The following is a 16378-nucleotide window of genomic DNA, read 5'->3' on the forward strand; positions in this document are numbered from 1 at the left end:
TCCCGTCTTATATAGAGCTTTCTCCCAGCCAGGAACATCGCAAACGACTTATCTTGCCGCATGCACACGACCAGCCATGGTATCCAACAGCACGGAGAATACAGACTACGAAACTGTTGGTTACAATTCGTTCCATTGCATAGAATTTAATTGAAAGGAGAAGCAAATGCTCATGATACTTTTTACCGTTTTATTTAGGACACCTTCGAAGACGCACAAGACACTGCACAGGGCGTTGAATCTCCGATTATCCACAGCACCACCCGTTCTCTGACCGACCATCGTCCTTCCCATGGATCTCTGACTACTCCACGAGCCACAACACACCCTCCTGTGCCTACATCCGAGAAGAGCCGCAGTAGCCAGGATGATGCTCTCTCTCAACTCTCCCATTCGGGTGAGGATACGCCAAAGAAACAAAAACCTTCCAAATCGCCCTTATTAACTGCTCACCGTCTCTCCACAACATCTCTGGATGAAGTCAATTTGACCAGCACAAAGGACGAAGAGGAGGGCAAATCACAACAAACGCCCTTAGATTCGACAAGCAGTTCTCCCCCTCTGCCCTCGAGCTCGAGGGACTCCTTTAGGCAAACTAGCCTCCTCCAAGGCTTCTCCGCCTCACTCCCCTCCGTACCTTGGAGTCCTCCGCCCACCAACAAAAATCAACCCCCCGCAGTCCAATTAGCAAGTCCGCCCCTTCCCTCACGAAAACTCACCAGCCCATTCTCATGGCTTTCACGGGGTAGTACTGGCACCAAGGATGTCAAAACTTCGTCTGGGACTGGCGGGAGCCGGAGAAACACTGCGACATCGATGTCGACCGTGGGTAGTAATCCTGAGTTATTAGGCCGGTTACAAGAGGGGAGTGATGGGGACTCTGCCAGCATGGACTCGAAGAAACAAACGCGCAACAGTTTGAGGGATCAATTTAAGCTCTTAAGAATGCGGGACGAGGGCGTTGTCGATGAATCAGGTAGTGTTACGTCAGTCCACAATGATGTCCGGACCGGCATTGCTGGAAGTCCTGCAAGCGTATCGGGAAAAGATGAAGGTGGACTTTCCATGCCCCCTGTTGCATCCCCTGTGACAACCTCCCCCGGTCTTCCTGCGACGGTTAATCCAAATCTAGCTCCCGGCACTGTATCTGGCATATCATCATCTGCGACTGATGCGGCGACTCCTGTCGATTGGGAGTTGTGGCAACAGATAGTTAACCATGGACCTGAGGCTCTTAAAGGATCAAATGCCGCAGAGTTGAATGCAGCTATCAAGAGAGGCATTCCGCAAACTATCCGTGGAGTTATTTGGCAAGTGCTTGCAGACAGTAGGAATCCTGAGTTGGAGGATGTGTATAGAGAGCTTTTAGCACGGGGTACGGAAAAGGATAGAGATCACTACTGGAGTAACAGCTCCGCCATAACAGTTAACAGCCAGAGCAATGGAGTTCCCAAGGATAAAGAGAAGGAATCGCTGGCTTCTTCCCGATCCTCCCTCTCCTCTGACAACTCGAGCCCCACGGCTTACTCGACCCAAAGTGTCGTCTCCCCGCCATCGATACCAGAGAAGGATCCGGAATCGGTAACTAAAGAACAAGCAACCCAGGAAGTTGCTCGAAAAAGGAAGGCAAAGGAGGATGCAGCCGCGCTTCAGAAGCTAGAAAAAGCTATCAGGCGGGACCTTGGTTCGAGGACCAGTTACTCAAAATACTTCCTATCTCAGCGCAACCAGGATGGATTATTTGGACTCTGCAAAGCTTATGCTTTGTATGATGAAGGGGTGGGTTATGCTCAGGGAATGAACTTCATTGTTATGCCTCTGTTGTTTAATGTAAGTCATCACTGGTTCATCTGAAAGTAGAATAGGATTCATTGTGGGCGGGCACCTAACTAAATGATATTCTGAAATAGATGGATGATGGGGAAGCATTTACTCTTTTGGTTAAGTTAATGAACAAATACTGCCTACGGGACATGTTCATCCAGGACATGCCAGGACTTCACCTTCGTCTGTATCAGTTCGAGCGCCTGTTGGAAGACCTTGAACCTGCTTTGGCTTGTCATCTACGTCGACGCGGGGTTACTCCCCAACTCTATGCAACCCAGTGGTTCCTTACGTTGTTCGCATACCGATTCCCGCTGCAACTTGTCCTCCGCATCTATGACTTGATATTTGAGGAAGGGCTAGAACCCACAATTCTCAGATTCGCTGTCGCCATTATGCAGCGCAATACCGACACCTTGCTTGGGATGAACGACATGACTTCGCTAACCAATTTCCTCAAAGAAAAGTTATTTGACGTCTATATCGATCAGCAGCCCACTGCAAACTCGATCCTTGAATCTGGATTCTTCGGCAGCTCCGGCTCCTCAGACAAGGAAGTATATCGCGCCGATTTCATGGTCCAAGATGCATGCGCGATTAAACTTTCGAATGAAACTATTAAAACGTACACTGCAGAATGGGAAGAGAAGATGCGCGTGGATAAGGAACAGGCCACTGAACTTGAGGGGTTAAGGCACACTGTCGCGACCCAGACAGCTCGCATCCGTTCTCTTGAAGAACGTGCGGAAAAGTCGGACACGGAACACGTGCAGATTGCTTCCGAACTCGTTCGTCTGAAGGTGGAGAATGAAGAGCTTAGGGATGTCAATGAGAGCTACAGGGTGGAAGTGCAGGAGCTCAAGGCAGTTATTGACCGGCAACCTGCTGAGCTGGAAGAAAAGCTGCGGACAGAGATGGATAGGATCATGAAACGGAACATCGAGGTGCAAAATGAGAATAGGGCGATGGAAGAGCAGATGGCTGAGATGGAGAAGGACTTGGTTGAGACGAAGATGAAGTGGGCGGAGGTAAGATGCGTCATCCTTTCTTCATGCTCTGTTTTATCTTTCTCTCTTTCTCTCTTTCTTTTATTTCTTTCGTTTTGTGCCGCCACTGATGGTCAGTTGTTTATCGCAGTTGTCCGAAAATCACGAGAATCTCAAACAGAAATGGAGTGATTTACGGAAAGCCCTTGATTAACGACAAAGGTAGAACGTAAGGGTTCGCCTCCCTAACCCCTCTCTAACCCCTCTCCTCCTTTGCATATACCACCTGCATTATCCCGGCATCTTTTTCTTGTTTTGAGCCCTCGACCATCTATCGGCCTCCCATCACAATCATCCGTTGTATCGATCAGTATAAATATCCTTACATAAATAGATACATCTAACTTCATCTGCCAACTACAGTTGGCAATGCGGACAGAAGAGGCGGTACAAGAAGTACGATATTTAGATTTAGTAAACACGTTTCAATACCCACTGTCGAACAACGTAACTGTTAAATTCGCACTTCATTTTCTTTTTCCCTTGTATCAATTCGGTTAGTGTCCTTTAATTGATCCCCCAACCCATTGTTATTTTTAGGATGCATCTTGGCCCTTAATGCTTCTATTGTCTTCTTTGTAAAGAAAATCCTTCGTGTTCCTACGACTCTCTTTAGTCGTTAATAAACATCTGATCGGGGTTCTGGGTTGGCATATTATCTGATTAGCATTAGCTACATTACTTTTACCCTGGATCTCCTCTGGCTAATCCATTAACCTACCTTACCTATGTCATCATTGCAATAAGGTTGGTATTCACGCTGCGTATGGCAATGGTGCTCTTTGCAAGCGGGCTTATCTTTTACATTCACCCTTAATTTTTTCAATGCGGTGAACCCATTTCTCTCCCTTCCCGATATCTCTACTCAGTAATTTCTAAGTGCTAGTGGCGTTTCAACTTCACGCTTTCAGTATCTCGCAGGCATTTAGTTTGGAGCGCATGTTGTTGATATAATCTTGTTTTCATGCATGGGAAGTATGGGTGTATACATGTGTAGAAGCTTAATAACTCCATTTCTCATAATTTCTACAATATCATAAATATGGTATAATGAACTATCTATGCAGCCTACGTTCAACTGACTCCGAAGAGACTCTAATTTCCCCAAAAAAAAAAAAAATTGAAAATTGAAAATGAAAAAAAAAGGTAGGGGGAGGGGGGCGGGGGAGTGGAGAGGGGATGTGAAAGGAGCCTAAAGATTACCCCTCGCCGCCTGTTCCCTCTCGAAAGCCTCAAACAAACTCTTGAAGTTTCCTGCTCCAAACCCATCAAAATTGTTCCGCTGGATCACTTCCAAAAATACCGTCGGCCGGTCCAGCACATGTTTCGTGAATATCTGGAGCAGGTACCCTTGCTCGTCGAAGTCTATCAAGATATTCAGCTTCTGCAATGTGTCTATGCTCTCGTTAATGACCAAACTCCCCCGTTTATTGGAATTGTTGTCCTCGGCGTCAGTTTTATTAATGGCAGCAAGGCGGATACGTATCGCGTCATAGTAGGTTGCGGGCACAGAGAGAAACTGCACACCCCGCTTGCGTAGATTGGTTACGGCACTGATGATATCGTGCGTGCGGAAGGCGATGTGTTGCACGCCGGAGCCGTTGTAGTAATCGACGAATCTGTATGTATTTAATATTAGGCATGCTTAAGCTCCTTCTTAGCAGGAGATTTTAGAGGGATACTTCTTACTCTTCGATCTGAGACTTCTTTTTGCCAACAGCTGGTTCGTTCAGGGGCATTTTGATGACTTCGTTAGGCGAAGCGACGACAACGGAGCGCATGGAGGAATATTCAGAGCACATGGTTTTATCATCGACACTCCAGTAGCGGTGGAAATCAAGGCAGTCTTCATAGCTGCATATATTATTAGAACTACTTTTCCACTTCGTCCTTTGTGCAATAGGGGGTTTGGGGGAAGGGGAAAAGAATTTCTGTTTTTCTCCCTACAATTTCACAGCTTCATCCAACCCATTCCACGGCTGATTCCCAACACAATGGTCAATTTCGATGAAATTGATAGCAGGCAAGAACTCGTTGATTGGATCTTCCGCATCCACTCTCACATATCCAGGCATGAAACATCCACGGTAGTTGTCCCTATTAACTAGGGTATGTGTCGTATCGCCATACGATTTGATAGCTGCCACCTCTATATCCCCGCTCCCGGGCTCCTCCCCATGGATAATCGTAGGCTCCATTACCGAAACCGCGCCATGAGCAACGGCTTTCTCCCATTTGGACCTGACATGTGCATTGACTCTGAAGGCAACATCTTTGACACCGTCGCCGTGTTGTTCCAGGTGGTCATGGATCTCATCGAGCAGCCGCTTTTTTTGGCTGGATATGCCCAACCTGCCCAATTCGTTCTCACCCAATTTTCCACAGACCGGAGATGTGAAGACGAAAGTGGCACCGCCATTCGTGATAACATAGGAGGCTACAGCGCGAGACCCTGTCTCCGGACCACGATATGCGATTTGGTTGAATCCCAAGCGAGTGATAAAATATGAAGCTGCCTGCTTCGCATTCCCGACATACCATGTGATATGGTCAAACCCATAGTACTCTGGACCAAGTGTGAAAGGGAATATTTCACCGTTCTCGGAATTGGGGGGATCGAAGTGCATTGAGGGAGCCATATTATTGGAAGAGAATGCCCAGATGAATTTCCGATCGAGTACTTCCGACACAATCAGGCAAATGAAAGAAATGGTACAATGCGAGAGATATATCTAGAATTCCGTATGTGCGCGGCTTACTTTAAATAGGCCCGAGGATTAACTGGTATTTAAGTAAACAACGTCAACTGGACAGTATAAGCGTTTGAGGACTACATGGCAACTTCACCAGAGGGAATCAAAATACAAATCAAAAATTATGCCACACACGCTGCGTGGTAAACGGGGCGGGGTGTCTGGTAGTAAAAGGGCGATATGCTCATAATTCTGAGATGTATCCGGGCTGGTGGTCCAACGCCTAAAGAAAAGGAGAGAATTAAAAAGGTACATTTAAATAAGGTTTAGCCCGCAAAATGCAAACTTTGCATTTAAAGAGGAAAGGATATTGTTCCTTTTACTTTTCCGAAGAAAAACAGCGATGCTTTGTGGGTTCTTACAGTAGCTGATATTTTGATTTTCAAGTTGGAAACTGTCGGCGTAAGGAGTATAGAGCTCCTGTTCTCCATGATTCAGGGTCATTCTGCGTTCTGGAATGCCATATGAATTGGAAGAGATCATTATTGAAGCATAATCAGTTGGAACTCCTACAAAGGACCAAATTATTTAAAATGAGCAAGTTTGTGTGAGATAATTGATGCAGTTTGAATATATACATCCGACAAAGCGTGAAGTTCATTATTTCCATCCAATGCAGTAACTATTAGTTATTATGATCATTTTTCTGTGTGAAAGAGCAGTGAGAACTGAAATGCCACAATAACAATAAGCGGTCTCTGGCAAAAATTTGTTTGCTGTGTGTTTTGATTAAAATTATTCTCTGTCTGGGGGGAACAGAAGTCAAGAGAGGAATTAGAAAGGAGGAAAATACATAGCATACATGCGGAGCACATCTTAAGAACACTTTTGATATGTAGTTATACAGTTGAGGCCTCACTTATGGAGACCAGAATGGAATCCATTGCCAACGTGAATACTTCGCAAGACACCTGCAGCGACTGACTGATTAATTGTATCGGTGTGTCAAAGGACCCCCGCACTAACATTAGAAGTAACTGGTTCCGGCCGCGACGAGAAGATGATCTTGTATTTGATTATGTCGATAATCTCCAATTCATCACAGCTGTCTTCATCCTCTTCATTCTCTTCTTCCGCCTCAAGTGTTTCTTCCGCTCTCAAATTTGCCTTTGATTTTGCCTTTGATCTGGTCTGGACATCATCGCCCGCCTCCTCGCTTCGCTGTATAGCCGCCAACGGCCTCTGGAGTTTCTTGACCTCTCCAGTAAGTCGCTGGTGCCGTCCGACGTACAGATAGACCCGCTTCATCCAGGATTGGTCACTGGGATCATTATCCATGGAATCATTGTAGTCCGGGAATATAAGACGGCCGATGGGTGTTTCATATTGGGTTGGCGACTTGGAATGTCCGCCAGACGCAAGGTCCATGTCAAGGGCGTCTGGGTCGATTGCGGCAGGGGGAACTGGGAGGTTTATAGTGCCTTGTAGCTCTAGTATCGCGAGCCCAGATGGTGTTTGGAGCAGTTGCGGGAGTGGGTTGACGTCTGGTTTGTTGTTGCGACTCTCGCTTGGGGGGTGGAGTCGGACTGTTGGCATGGCGGAACAGTTGCTTTTCTGCGTGTGCAGCACAAAAGATAGGGTTTAAGTACGCGCAGTAAGTTTCTTTTTGGCGAGAGAGGACGACCCGTTGGATGGCTTGTTGTAAGGTTGAATATCCCTTGAACTAGTTCATTCGTTGATATCTATGCATTGTTGCGTTCTTTCGTTGCTTTTATGTCTGTTGCTGCTGTAGGAATATAACGCAACTCGTCAAATATATGACGTCGTTTTTGCTAAAGGGGCCACTCGGCCGAAACTGGGCGAATAACAATCCACACAAAAATGGATATACAGAAAACCACTTTTTTGATGTTGGACAAGTTACGACTGAACGGAGTCCAGTGAACATACATATATTGAGAAGCTGTGTGGAAATCTCTTATACCTCTATGTGAACAAAGGATACTGTCCCAATGGAACCTGCCCTGAACGCCCTCCAAAGAGCGGAATTACCCTTGGGAGGGAGGAAGATAGAATATGCCTCCTGGACATATCCCCTGGAAATCTCCTCAAGAGCCTCCTTATGGATGCCCTTGGAGGTAGAAATAGGGGATGGCAAAGAGACAAACAGTATGCTCCATTGGCGATAGGAGTGGCTCCCTATTTTCAAGCACCATTGAAGTTAACTTGTTTGCAAGCAATTGAGGTTTGCAAGACAATGAAAGTTGCCGATAGACAACCCTTTCAGATCTATATCCCTAACTTCTTAAGAATTCAGTACGAGAAGAGTGTAATGAGAATTAACACTGAATTATTTTACTACAGTTATGCAAAGCTCAGTGTTGATATTTATTGTTTTTGACAAGACTGCTTCATATTTATCTCCTGAAGAAGATTTCTGTGCTTAGTCTCATGCAACTCATTAAACTGCTCTTTTTTTTTCTCTCTCTCTTCAGCTTTCTCTTTCTGAAGCAGTTGTCTCTTTAAATAAACAACACTGAAACCAGAGACACATATAAATCTCATCACATTCCTTCAAAGCTTCAAACAAGAATTTCACTACGCATCCACCAGCCAGAGTTGTTTAATGAACACTGTTCCTTAATAGTTCCTAACATATCCCAATCACTTTTGAGGAATATAGACCTTGACCTGTTCCTGTGTCTGGAAGCAGATCATTCAAGAGAGAGGTTAAGCCTCTATTGAATTCGGGAATGCGCGTTTGAGGAGCTGTCCAAGAAGTCAACAATGCCTATCTTACACACTAGATCTTTGAACATCTGACCCACGGCGCCTGTAGGCTGGGAAATATTCAATTCCGCGGCAACTGCATGCACTCCCATCATACATTAGCGTATGTGGTAAGCTAAATTCGAAACAAATTTACAGTGCCCACAACCGAGCAGACTTTGGGGCAGGTATATTTGAAGCGCGCCCTAATCCTCAAGGAAGATCTTTCTCAACCACCAATAGACCGATAGAGTCGATAACAATGAGTTACACGGCCTCTCAGACATGGTTGTCGCACGAGACCAAGGAATTCGAGGCCTGGGTAAAAGTCAGAGACTCTATGGTGCGTATCGCCCCAAAATCACCATTCACACCGAAATCCTTTGTGGAGTGGATTGCCCATAGACTCGCGAGGATGGAGGAGGAACGTAGCCGTATTCTCAAACAAGCTAAGACAAAACGGACGTCCGACAAAGGGAGTACGGAGAAAGTCTTCGTGAAGCCGGTATTTGGAGGAAAGGAACTATCCGATGGACTGGCCTTAGTCCTCTTAAGAGAGACAATTTGGGTGCCCCTGGGCCAATATCCCGCCACACATAACATTGCACCTTGGCCCAGCCACGAGGAGCTCAAGCACGAGGGTGACGACAGGAACAAATCCGGATACTCCCGATTTCCTCCATTGCCACGCGGGCCCGGGAATGAAACCGTCAACTGGAAGCAACGGCCGCCACTACCGCAATGTGCCTTCGACGAAGTCGGCCGACCAAGGCCAGGAGTAGGGAGTGACAAGACTCACTATCCCAAAAACGACATGGTTGAATGGATTGGTCACGCTCTACTGGCGGAGCTTGACATGTAAAATTGACCACGACATTACACCGGGGAAAAGGACAAAAGGAGAGAGGGTAGGAAAAGGTAAGGAGAGCCTTTTATCGACAAAAAACATACACCTTGCCTAAATGACGAACATACTTCCCCTGCGGCACTAGCTTGTCGTTAATATTGAAAGAGGACGTAGGATTGGCAAGGCAGACGGTGATGCATTCTCTGGGACGGGCATTTTTGGGCTGGAATTGACGTTTAATGGCTGCATTTCTTTTTTTCTTTTGGGTTTTGGTTGATGGCACGAGTCTAGGACCGTGTTTGTCTGAGTATTTTCAGAAGGGAGTTGGAGGAGATTTGTATGGGGCAATTCAGTGAGAGTTATCGTTAAGATTTATGTGGTTTGAATAACAAACATACTCTGTACCCACTGTGATCCCTGAAAAATCTATTTGGGAGGGTGAACATGCTCTTTGTTGGTCATTTATCTAGAAGATATTCCCATTTTAGCCAAACTTCGTTTATCATTTTATCGTCACCTCGAATCCGGAAAAGTTGGACAATTTTGGGATTATCACACTTGAGATTTCTTTGCTTAAAAACTGCAGATTGGTGTCCGGCACTATTCACTCTTGTGGGTGACCCTTGCTTTGCTCATGTGGGTTATTCAGTCAAGGTTTGCGTACCAAAAATATTTTGATGGGAATGATATGAGCCGAAAACACCAAACGGGCGAGACCCATATATAATGGTCCAATCAGTTTGGTCTGGATGGACTGCATGCAGATTCAAGTTCCTTCAGGCCCCTGATCGTTTCCTCCACAGCGTTGGTAGCGGCGCCAGCGGGCTTGTTGAATTTTCCGTAACGCAGTTCACTTAATTCCCCGACAGTAGAAGTGAGCTCCACGAAGATGCGCTGAGATTCCGCATCAGCGGCTTCAATTTCCCTTTCCATCGAAGCGCGAGCAATTTCCATCTCTGGCAGGAGGGACGACAAGGTGTGCATATCGTCGGCGGAAATGGCTGGCTCCTTTTGGCCGAAAAGCTGGATGGCTATGCCCATTTCTAGTTTGTCATTTTTGTCCAGTCCGCTTACTCCGGTTGCTTGTTTTGCGATTCTGAGCTCTTCTCTTTGCCTCTCACCCTTCTTTAGCTCCCTGTCGATATTCTCCCGTACGAGATCCAGATCCTGAGCGCGAATATGTTGCAGCTCACGATACAAGACCCTGATCTGCGGATGGGATCGGAGACGCCTTGGAAACAATTCTGTAAATTTTTCCAGAGAGATAATAGTAGGTAGTGGTGACGGGGAGAGCAAGAAATTTGTCAGAATTGACTCCTCTGAAGGGGGCATTATAAATGTGTCCGACAGGATTGGATTAATTACAAAGATACAATAATAGCTCGTGGACAAAGGTTCAACAGAATCAACTTTTCCTTCCAATGCGTCTTAGAAGGGAAATTGTCAAGCCAGGCTGGTTAATTTTTGCACGCACGCCAGACGCAAGCCACGAGCCACGACGTGTCTTCACGGCACATATGCAATGGCAACGGCAAGCAAATAATTCTCAATAAACAGACACAAGATGGAATTATATATCAAAGTCAGAGAGCTCAGACAGGCTTGGAGCAGTGATAATGGGTGGCTCAAAAGCTGGAAGACGCATTTGATGTTTGTCGTTGTTTGTTCGTTTGCTAAAAAGTGGAACTAGTTACTACGGTTTGGGACATAATATCTTAGTCATCCTAGCGACGCGTTTTAAGGTAAAAAAAATACGCCGTGTGTAATTTACAATACGGACAATACCGTCGCGTGACCGTGTAAAGAGCCTCCCAGTTGTTTTCCAGGGGGCGAGTGTCCCGGGAGTCCAGTCAGGCAGTTCGGTTCTCTCTCGCCAACTTCCGTTCAATATCTCTGATATCTGAACTGAACATCTGCGGTTGGACAAAACACGCAGGACAATCTTGGACATTCTACACTCGATTCTTGATTTGGGTTCATTAAGAACGACGTTTCCTCTCCTCCCGTGTAACTGTTCATATGAGGATTTGGAAATTGCTCTTTTAAAGCGAGGTCACTCTGCTGTGTTTCCTTGGACCAGTTGGCCACGCATTTTTCCAACGTCGTGGAATCCGTCTGATTGGTTTGATTGATTATTTTCTACCTTTTTTTTTTTTTTTTTTTTTTTTTTTTTTTTTGTTGTTGTTGTTGTGTCTGCTTCGTTATTTGCAATATCCTTGTTCTATCACTTGCTCTTTGCGACATTGTTCGTTTTGCTCTCGCCTTGTTTTTGAGGTTCAATTTGAAGTTCAAATCTGCTGTTGGCTTTTAAAAGCCTTTCATCCCGGATCCTTCCATCCGTCATTACGCCCTAAATACCAGGGCAGCAAGAAGGTCTTTAAAAGGGCTCAAGTGCCTGTGACCCAGGACGGGACATCTCTTTCGGTGTCCAACTACAATCAATGGCTCCAGCAAACCACCCAGTCTATCATAAAGATGAGAAGGTCTTCTGCTTTCATCATGAAATTCTATACGAGGCAAAGATTCTTGAGGTCAGGTTGACCGATCCAGAGGACAGAAGGAGCCCCCACGAGTATCGGGTTCACTACAAGGGCTGGAAGAATACGTATGTGCCCTGTCCAAGTTTTGTTTCATTCGAAATTTTTGTTTTTGGTTGTGTTGTGGTCTTGTGTGGTTCCCGATGCATAGCTGACGAAAATGCAATAGATGGGATGACTGGGTTCTACAAGATCGTCTACGCAAGGCAACTGAAGAGAATAAGGAGCTTGCAGCCACGCTCCGTCGTGATGTAGAAGCGGCTCTTCGTCAACGGGCCAAGCAGACATCAGCGAAGAAACGAATTAGCTCTGACGCAAACTCTAATCGAAATAGTGAAGAGACACAGTCCTCTGCCCCTGCCAGAGGTACCAAGCGATCACGAGATGCGGAAATTGAAAAGGTATGAAGAAAAGAGAAGATTTCTATTTATGTTGTAGAGCCTGTTGTGTTTCTGTTTGGGCTTGGGAATCAATAGTTTGCCTTGAAAGCGGTCGTATCGTCGATTTGTGTGACGTCTTAGCTTACGATTTGCCACAGGAGGAACAATTTAATGCACGCCCATCCATCAGGATAGTGATGCCTGATAACCTCAAAGCACTTCTTGTAGATGACTGGGAGAATGTCACCAAGAACTTGCAACTGGTACCACTTCCTGCAAAAATGCCTGTCAACAAGATCCTCGCCACCTATTTCGAGGAAGAAAAGGCCAAACGAACTACCTCGGCAGAAGTGGATGTACTCGAGGAAGTTTTGGCCGGCGTCAGAGAATACTTTGACAAATGCTTAGGTCGCTTGCTGCTATATCGTTTTGAACGAGAGCAATATCTCGTCCTGCGGAAGAAATGGGAATCAGGAGCCGAAGGATACGTCGATAAGGGACCATGCGATATATATGGGGCAGAGCACTTAGCAAGATTATTCGGTAAGATATAATTCTCCTCCAGTTTCCCTCATCAACTGTCTGTGTCCAGTTTGCATTTTTGATCGCATTATATCCCTCTATGTAGTGCTAACACCTTTGTTCCACAGCCTCACTACCAGAATTACTTGCCCAGACTAATCTTAGCCAACAGTCCACTAACCGTCTGCGCGAAGAACTCTCCAAGTTGGCAATATGGATGAGTAGGAACTCTGAAAAGTTATTTGCAATTAAGTATAAGAGCCCCGACAACGAATATATTGATAAGGTAAAATGCATATCGAACCCGGATCGGCCCGGAACCGCAACCTCCCACCTATTTTAATACAGTTTCATTCAAGATTTGGACCGTAGATAGATGTTTATCAAAATAACCTCAGTGAGGTTTCTGGGAGATGTTTTCTTCTCTTTCAAGTCATTATACGGGATGGATGTTGAGTGCAACTCAATCTTGCCTTCTGATTGAAGTTGGATCTCACTCAATTTGCCACCACACACATCAATCAACACTTGACTGTGGTGATACCACAGGATAGTCCGTACTCTTTTGAGATTCATATACTCTTTATTTCTTTCTTGTTTTATTTTATATATTAATTTTCAGTCATTGCCTTTCTTTTGGTGGTCATGTTGGAACCTTGGTCCCTATGTAAGCTAATCATTCATTTCAAGACTAAGAATTGAAAGCTAAGCTGTTTCTTTTCTTTCTCTTTTTTAGAGGCTTCCAAATATTTTTTTTTCTTTTCTCAATTTATACCCGCAGATGAATGAATGAATGCTCATTTATGACAACAAATTTCCTATGCAGCAATCCCGAAGAAGAAAAGAAAAACGGCCGACAGGACATCTACAGCTGGCCATACGCCGCCTACCATATACCAGACTACCATAGTTTCTGGAAATAAAAATGACAAGAATGAAGAGAAGCAAAAAATTTCTGAAACATCTATAATTACAACCTCAACCACACCGAAATCGCATCACACCAGTAAACGTTCTGAGCAAACCCAACCAATCTCCCCCCCCCCATTTTACTTACTACTGCTCAGACTCGTATCGACTAGCACCGGCGCCTGTCCCGCCTTCGACATCACAACGACTCTCGCATCCTCAACCGCGCAGCGTGCAATGCGCTTCAACTCCGACTTCCAATCCGACTCCCGCCATTTCTCCCAAAGGTTCAACCCTTCCTGAGACCGGATGCTCAATGTGTCATACCCCTGCTTGATAATCTGATGCACTTCACGAGGACTCAGGTTTTTCTTCTTGCCCATGGTTAGGATTTCGGCGGCAGCGTTGGTGGTAGTGGCAGGTATCGCCGTTGTCGGTGCGGGTGTTGTTTTCTTGTCCGTGTCGTCAAGGAAGAGAAGGGAGTGGAAGTGGGAAGCTACGCTGATGAGGGTATCGATGGAGAGGGCGGCGGAGCTGGGGGGGGAAGTGGGGACGGGGGGAACTTTTGCTCCTGTTGTTTTTGGTGGGGTTGACGTTGGTGCTGATGGGGAGAAGGAGGGTTTATATATCTCCTTGAAACGGGTGAGAATGGGACCCGTCTCGACGACTTTGTAGAAGAGATCATCGTAGGAGGCTGGGTCTGGGAGGAAAGTGTCACCAGCGGAAATACAGAATACGATTAAGTCGGCGAGGGAGGCGGCAAGGTTGTGGGTTTGGGGGTTTGAAAGGAGATCTGCGGAGTAGGTTGCTAGGAAGCGGGTGAGGGTTGCGAGGGTCCGCCAGAGCTCGGACCAGTGGTAAGTGACGCGCGTTTTGTTTGAGGAGACGTATGTTAGGAGGCGGAGGAGGATGGAGATGGTGTGGCTGTTTCCCGATGGGTTAGTATATTTTTCGATCATTCACGGGGCCTAAAAGTGGAAGAAATGAGTAGATTTGGGGTAATACCAATATAGGTTGACGTCAAGCCCCCTGCGGAGATTGTGGTTAATAGTATCAATCATAATATCGAATATGACAGTTGCAAGGATTCTGTCCCCCTGAATCAGGGGCAGATATGGTGCACGTTGGCGACAGAGTCGCACAGGGCGTTTCATCTCATCGCTGCAAATCTGTTTGCACAGAAAAGGGTCTTCTACAAGAATGCGTAGGGAGAAAAGGTTGGTCTCCGCATAAAGAGCAACTCTGGTTGATCGATAGGCATGCTGAAGTAGATATGATGAAAGCGAGAGAAAGCTAGAAAATGGCGACTCTTCAGAGTGCTTTTCGGGCATGGACGAGACGAAGCTGAAGCCAAATATTTTATTTGCGTTGACAAAATCATAAATAGCCAATAGTATGGACGCTTCTGGGGCGGGTCTTTTCTTTCGCTGTTAGAAACCGCTGTTCTCCAAGGCTCGTATCGAGTAAAGAACCAACTTACAAAGCTCCAAATCGTGCTTTAGTTTCTTCTGGCGTTAATGGCTGTGCCCTAGCCCTACGACCGGGCGCCAAAATCCCAAGCCCGAAAAAGGCCAAGGTTGAACTCAAGTTCCAACCTTCTGGGAGATCGTCCCGGACTGCAACATAGCCGTTCCGCAGAGCAATGCATGTTGCACCCGCCCCGTTGACTATTTTCTGAATAGTAGATTCGTTCACAAAATCATCAAGTCGTAGTTGGTAAAGGTTTTGGAACTCAAACTTGTTATAGTTTGATAAAAGACCCAAGAGGACAAATGGCTCAAAAACTAGGGTGCGAGAGTCCGAATCATGAATAAACTGAATTATAGTCAGCATATATGCTGTCTTGGTGGCAACATTAATATTTAGATTCGCGTCGAACCTTCATCAGGACAGGGAAAATATCCCGATGCATAAAATACGAGATGAGACTCGTTTTATAACCTCCGCTGGTCATTGATATTGCGGCTTCAATAGCCTTCATACGGATCTCAACTGTTCATGATAAAATTAGCCATTTTCTAAAATGTATCACAACATTTGTCTGGAATACTATACTGCTAGTTCCATTCCGTATGATACCATCCAGTGCAGTAACAAAGTCCGTGATAACATGGTCGACTTCATCGATGCCAGCAAGAACAGTGATGATATCAGAACTCGGGTTGGTGTACTTCTTAGTTAAGATGACCCCGAAGAAAGTTGTCAAGGTCTATTCGAAACACTCAGTAAGTCCTTTTTGGGCGGGACGTGGAGAATACAGTTGTGCTAACCTCTAAAGCATGCAGGTTTGAAGGATGTTTGTCAGAGGCTGCTTCTCTTATGGCTCTGGTGAATAGCTGTCGGGTGTGAAGCTGGGAGTTACGTTAGTCGAACCCGAAACATGTACGTGTACATATATATATATACATGTTGATTAGCGCATACATAAATCTGTAAGATACCATCAGGGCTGATGCCGTCTAGGATATCGCTTAAGCGTTGCCTCTCTGGGGTAAGAAGAAAGAATTCCCTCCAAAAGCCTTCAGATGGTTCTATGAATTCGGGGTTCTAGAGGCAGTCAGAAGAAGGCTTCTTGGGGCTCCTTAAACTACTCACAGTAAATTTGGAAATTTACACGGGAAGTGAACATACAAGAAACAGAGTCTCGTAAAGTTTGACGATCTTAGGCTGAAAGGTGTCAGGTCTTGACTGCTGGGTTAAGGGAGAGGCTTCCATGATGTTGTGGAAGACGGGGCTATCTAAAACGCCTAGATGGAAACGTCAAACACTATGCTAACAGCTTACAGCTAACATTCTCTTCATCCACGTTTGACGGTTAGTTGCGTGACCATATTTCGTTTGTCACTCAATA

General features: G+C 45.7%; 7 protein-coding genes across 7 annotated transcripts; 3 read left to right on the top strand and 4 right to left on the bottom strand.

Moving 5' to 3' along the window:
* Nucleotides 1–76: 76 nt before the first annotated feature.
* PAAG_02614 (hypothetical protein) lies at nt 77–3024 on the top strand (the record flags this gene model as incomplete). The annotated part of the gene is made up of 4 exons (XM_002795092.1): nt 77–115; nt 199–1830; nt 1911–2852; nt 2962–3024. The coding sequence occupies 4 exons, from the start codon at nt 77–79 to the stop codon at nt 3022–3024; spliced, it is 2676 nt and encodes an 891-aa protein (XP_002795138.1).
* Nucleotides 3025–4062: 1038 nt separating this feature from the next.
* PAAG_02615 (4-hydroxyphenylpyruvate dioxygenase) lies at nt 4063–5509 on the bottom strand (the record flags this gene model as incomplete). The annotated part of the gene is made up of 3 exons (XM_002795093.2): nt 4063–4489; nt 4560–4724; nt 4818–5509. 3 exons carry the CDS (start codon nt 5507–5509, stop codon nt 4063–4065), a joined length of 1284 nt encoding a protein of 427 aa, XP_002795139.1.
* Nucleotides 5510–6568: 1059 nt separating this feature from the next.
* Nucleotides 6569–7159, bottom strand: PAAG_02616 (hypothetical protein; the record flags this gene model as incomplete). The annotated part of the gene is made up of 1 exon (XM_002795094.2): nt 6569–7159. One exon carries the CDS (start codon nt 7157–7159, stop codon nt 6569–6571), a length of 591 nt encoding a protein of 196 aa, XP_002795140.1.
* Nucleotides 7160–8594: 1435 nt separating this feature from the next.
* PAAG_02618 (hypothetical protein) lies at nt 8595–9194 on the top strand (the record flags this gene model as incomplete). Its single annotated transcript, XM_002795096.2, has 1 exon — nt 8595–9194. The coding sequence occupies one exon, from the start codon at nt 8595–8597 to the stop codon at nt 9192–9194; it is 600 nt and encodes a 199-aa protein (XP_002795142.1).
* Nucleotides 9195–9914: 720 nt separating this feature from the next.
* Nucleotides 9915–10511, bottom strand: PAAG_02619 (hypothetical protein; the record flags this gene model as incomplete). Its single annotated transcript, XM_002795097.2, has 1 exon — nt 9915–10511. One exon carries the CDS (start codon nt 10509–10511, stop codon nt 9915–9917), a length of 597 nt encoding a protein of 198 aa, XP_002795143.1.
* Nucleotides 10512–11620: 1109 nt separating this feature from the next.
* Nucleotides 11621–12961, top strand: PAAG_02620 (histone acetylase complex subunit; the record flags this gene model as incomplete). Its single annotated transcript, XM_002795098.1, has 4 exons — nt 11621–11784; nt 11886–12117; nt 12255–12639; nt 12747–12961. 4 exons carry the CDS (start codon nt 11621–11623, stop codon nt 12959–12961), a joined length of 996 nt encoding a protein of 331 aa, XP_002795144.1.
* A 706-nt stretch (nt 12962–13667) lies between these two features.
* Nucleotides 13668–16242, bottom strand: PAAG_02621 (hypothetical protein; the record flags this gene model as incomplete). Its single annotated transcript, XM_015844695.1, has 8 exons — nt 13668–14451; nt 14533–14943; nt 15008–15342; nt 15407–15519; nt 15583–15736; nt 15798–15878; nt 15952–16074; nt 16159–16242. The coding sequence occupies 8 exons, from the start codon at nt 16240–16242 to the stop codon at nt 13668–13670; spliced, it is 2085 nt and encodes a 694-aa protein (XP_015701773.1).
* Nucleotides 16243–16378: the final 136 nt, after the last annotated feature.

The sequence above is a fragment of the Paracoccidioides lutzii genome, assembly GCF_000150705.2.
Source record: "Paracoccidioides lutzii Pb01 unplaced genomic scaffold supercont2.6, whole genome shotgun sequence".
In the NCBI taxonomy this organism is placed as follows: domain Eukaryota; kingdom Fungi; phylum Ascomycota; class Eurotiomycetes; order Onygenales; family Ajellomycetaceae; genus Paracoccidioides; species Paracoccidioides lutzii.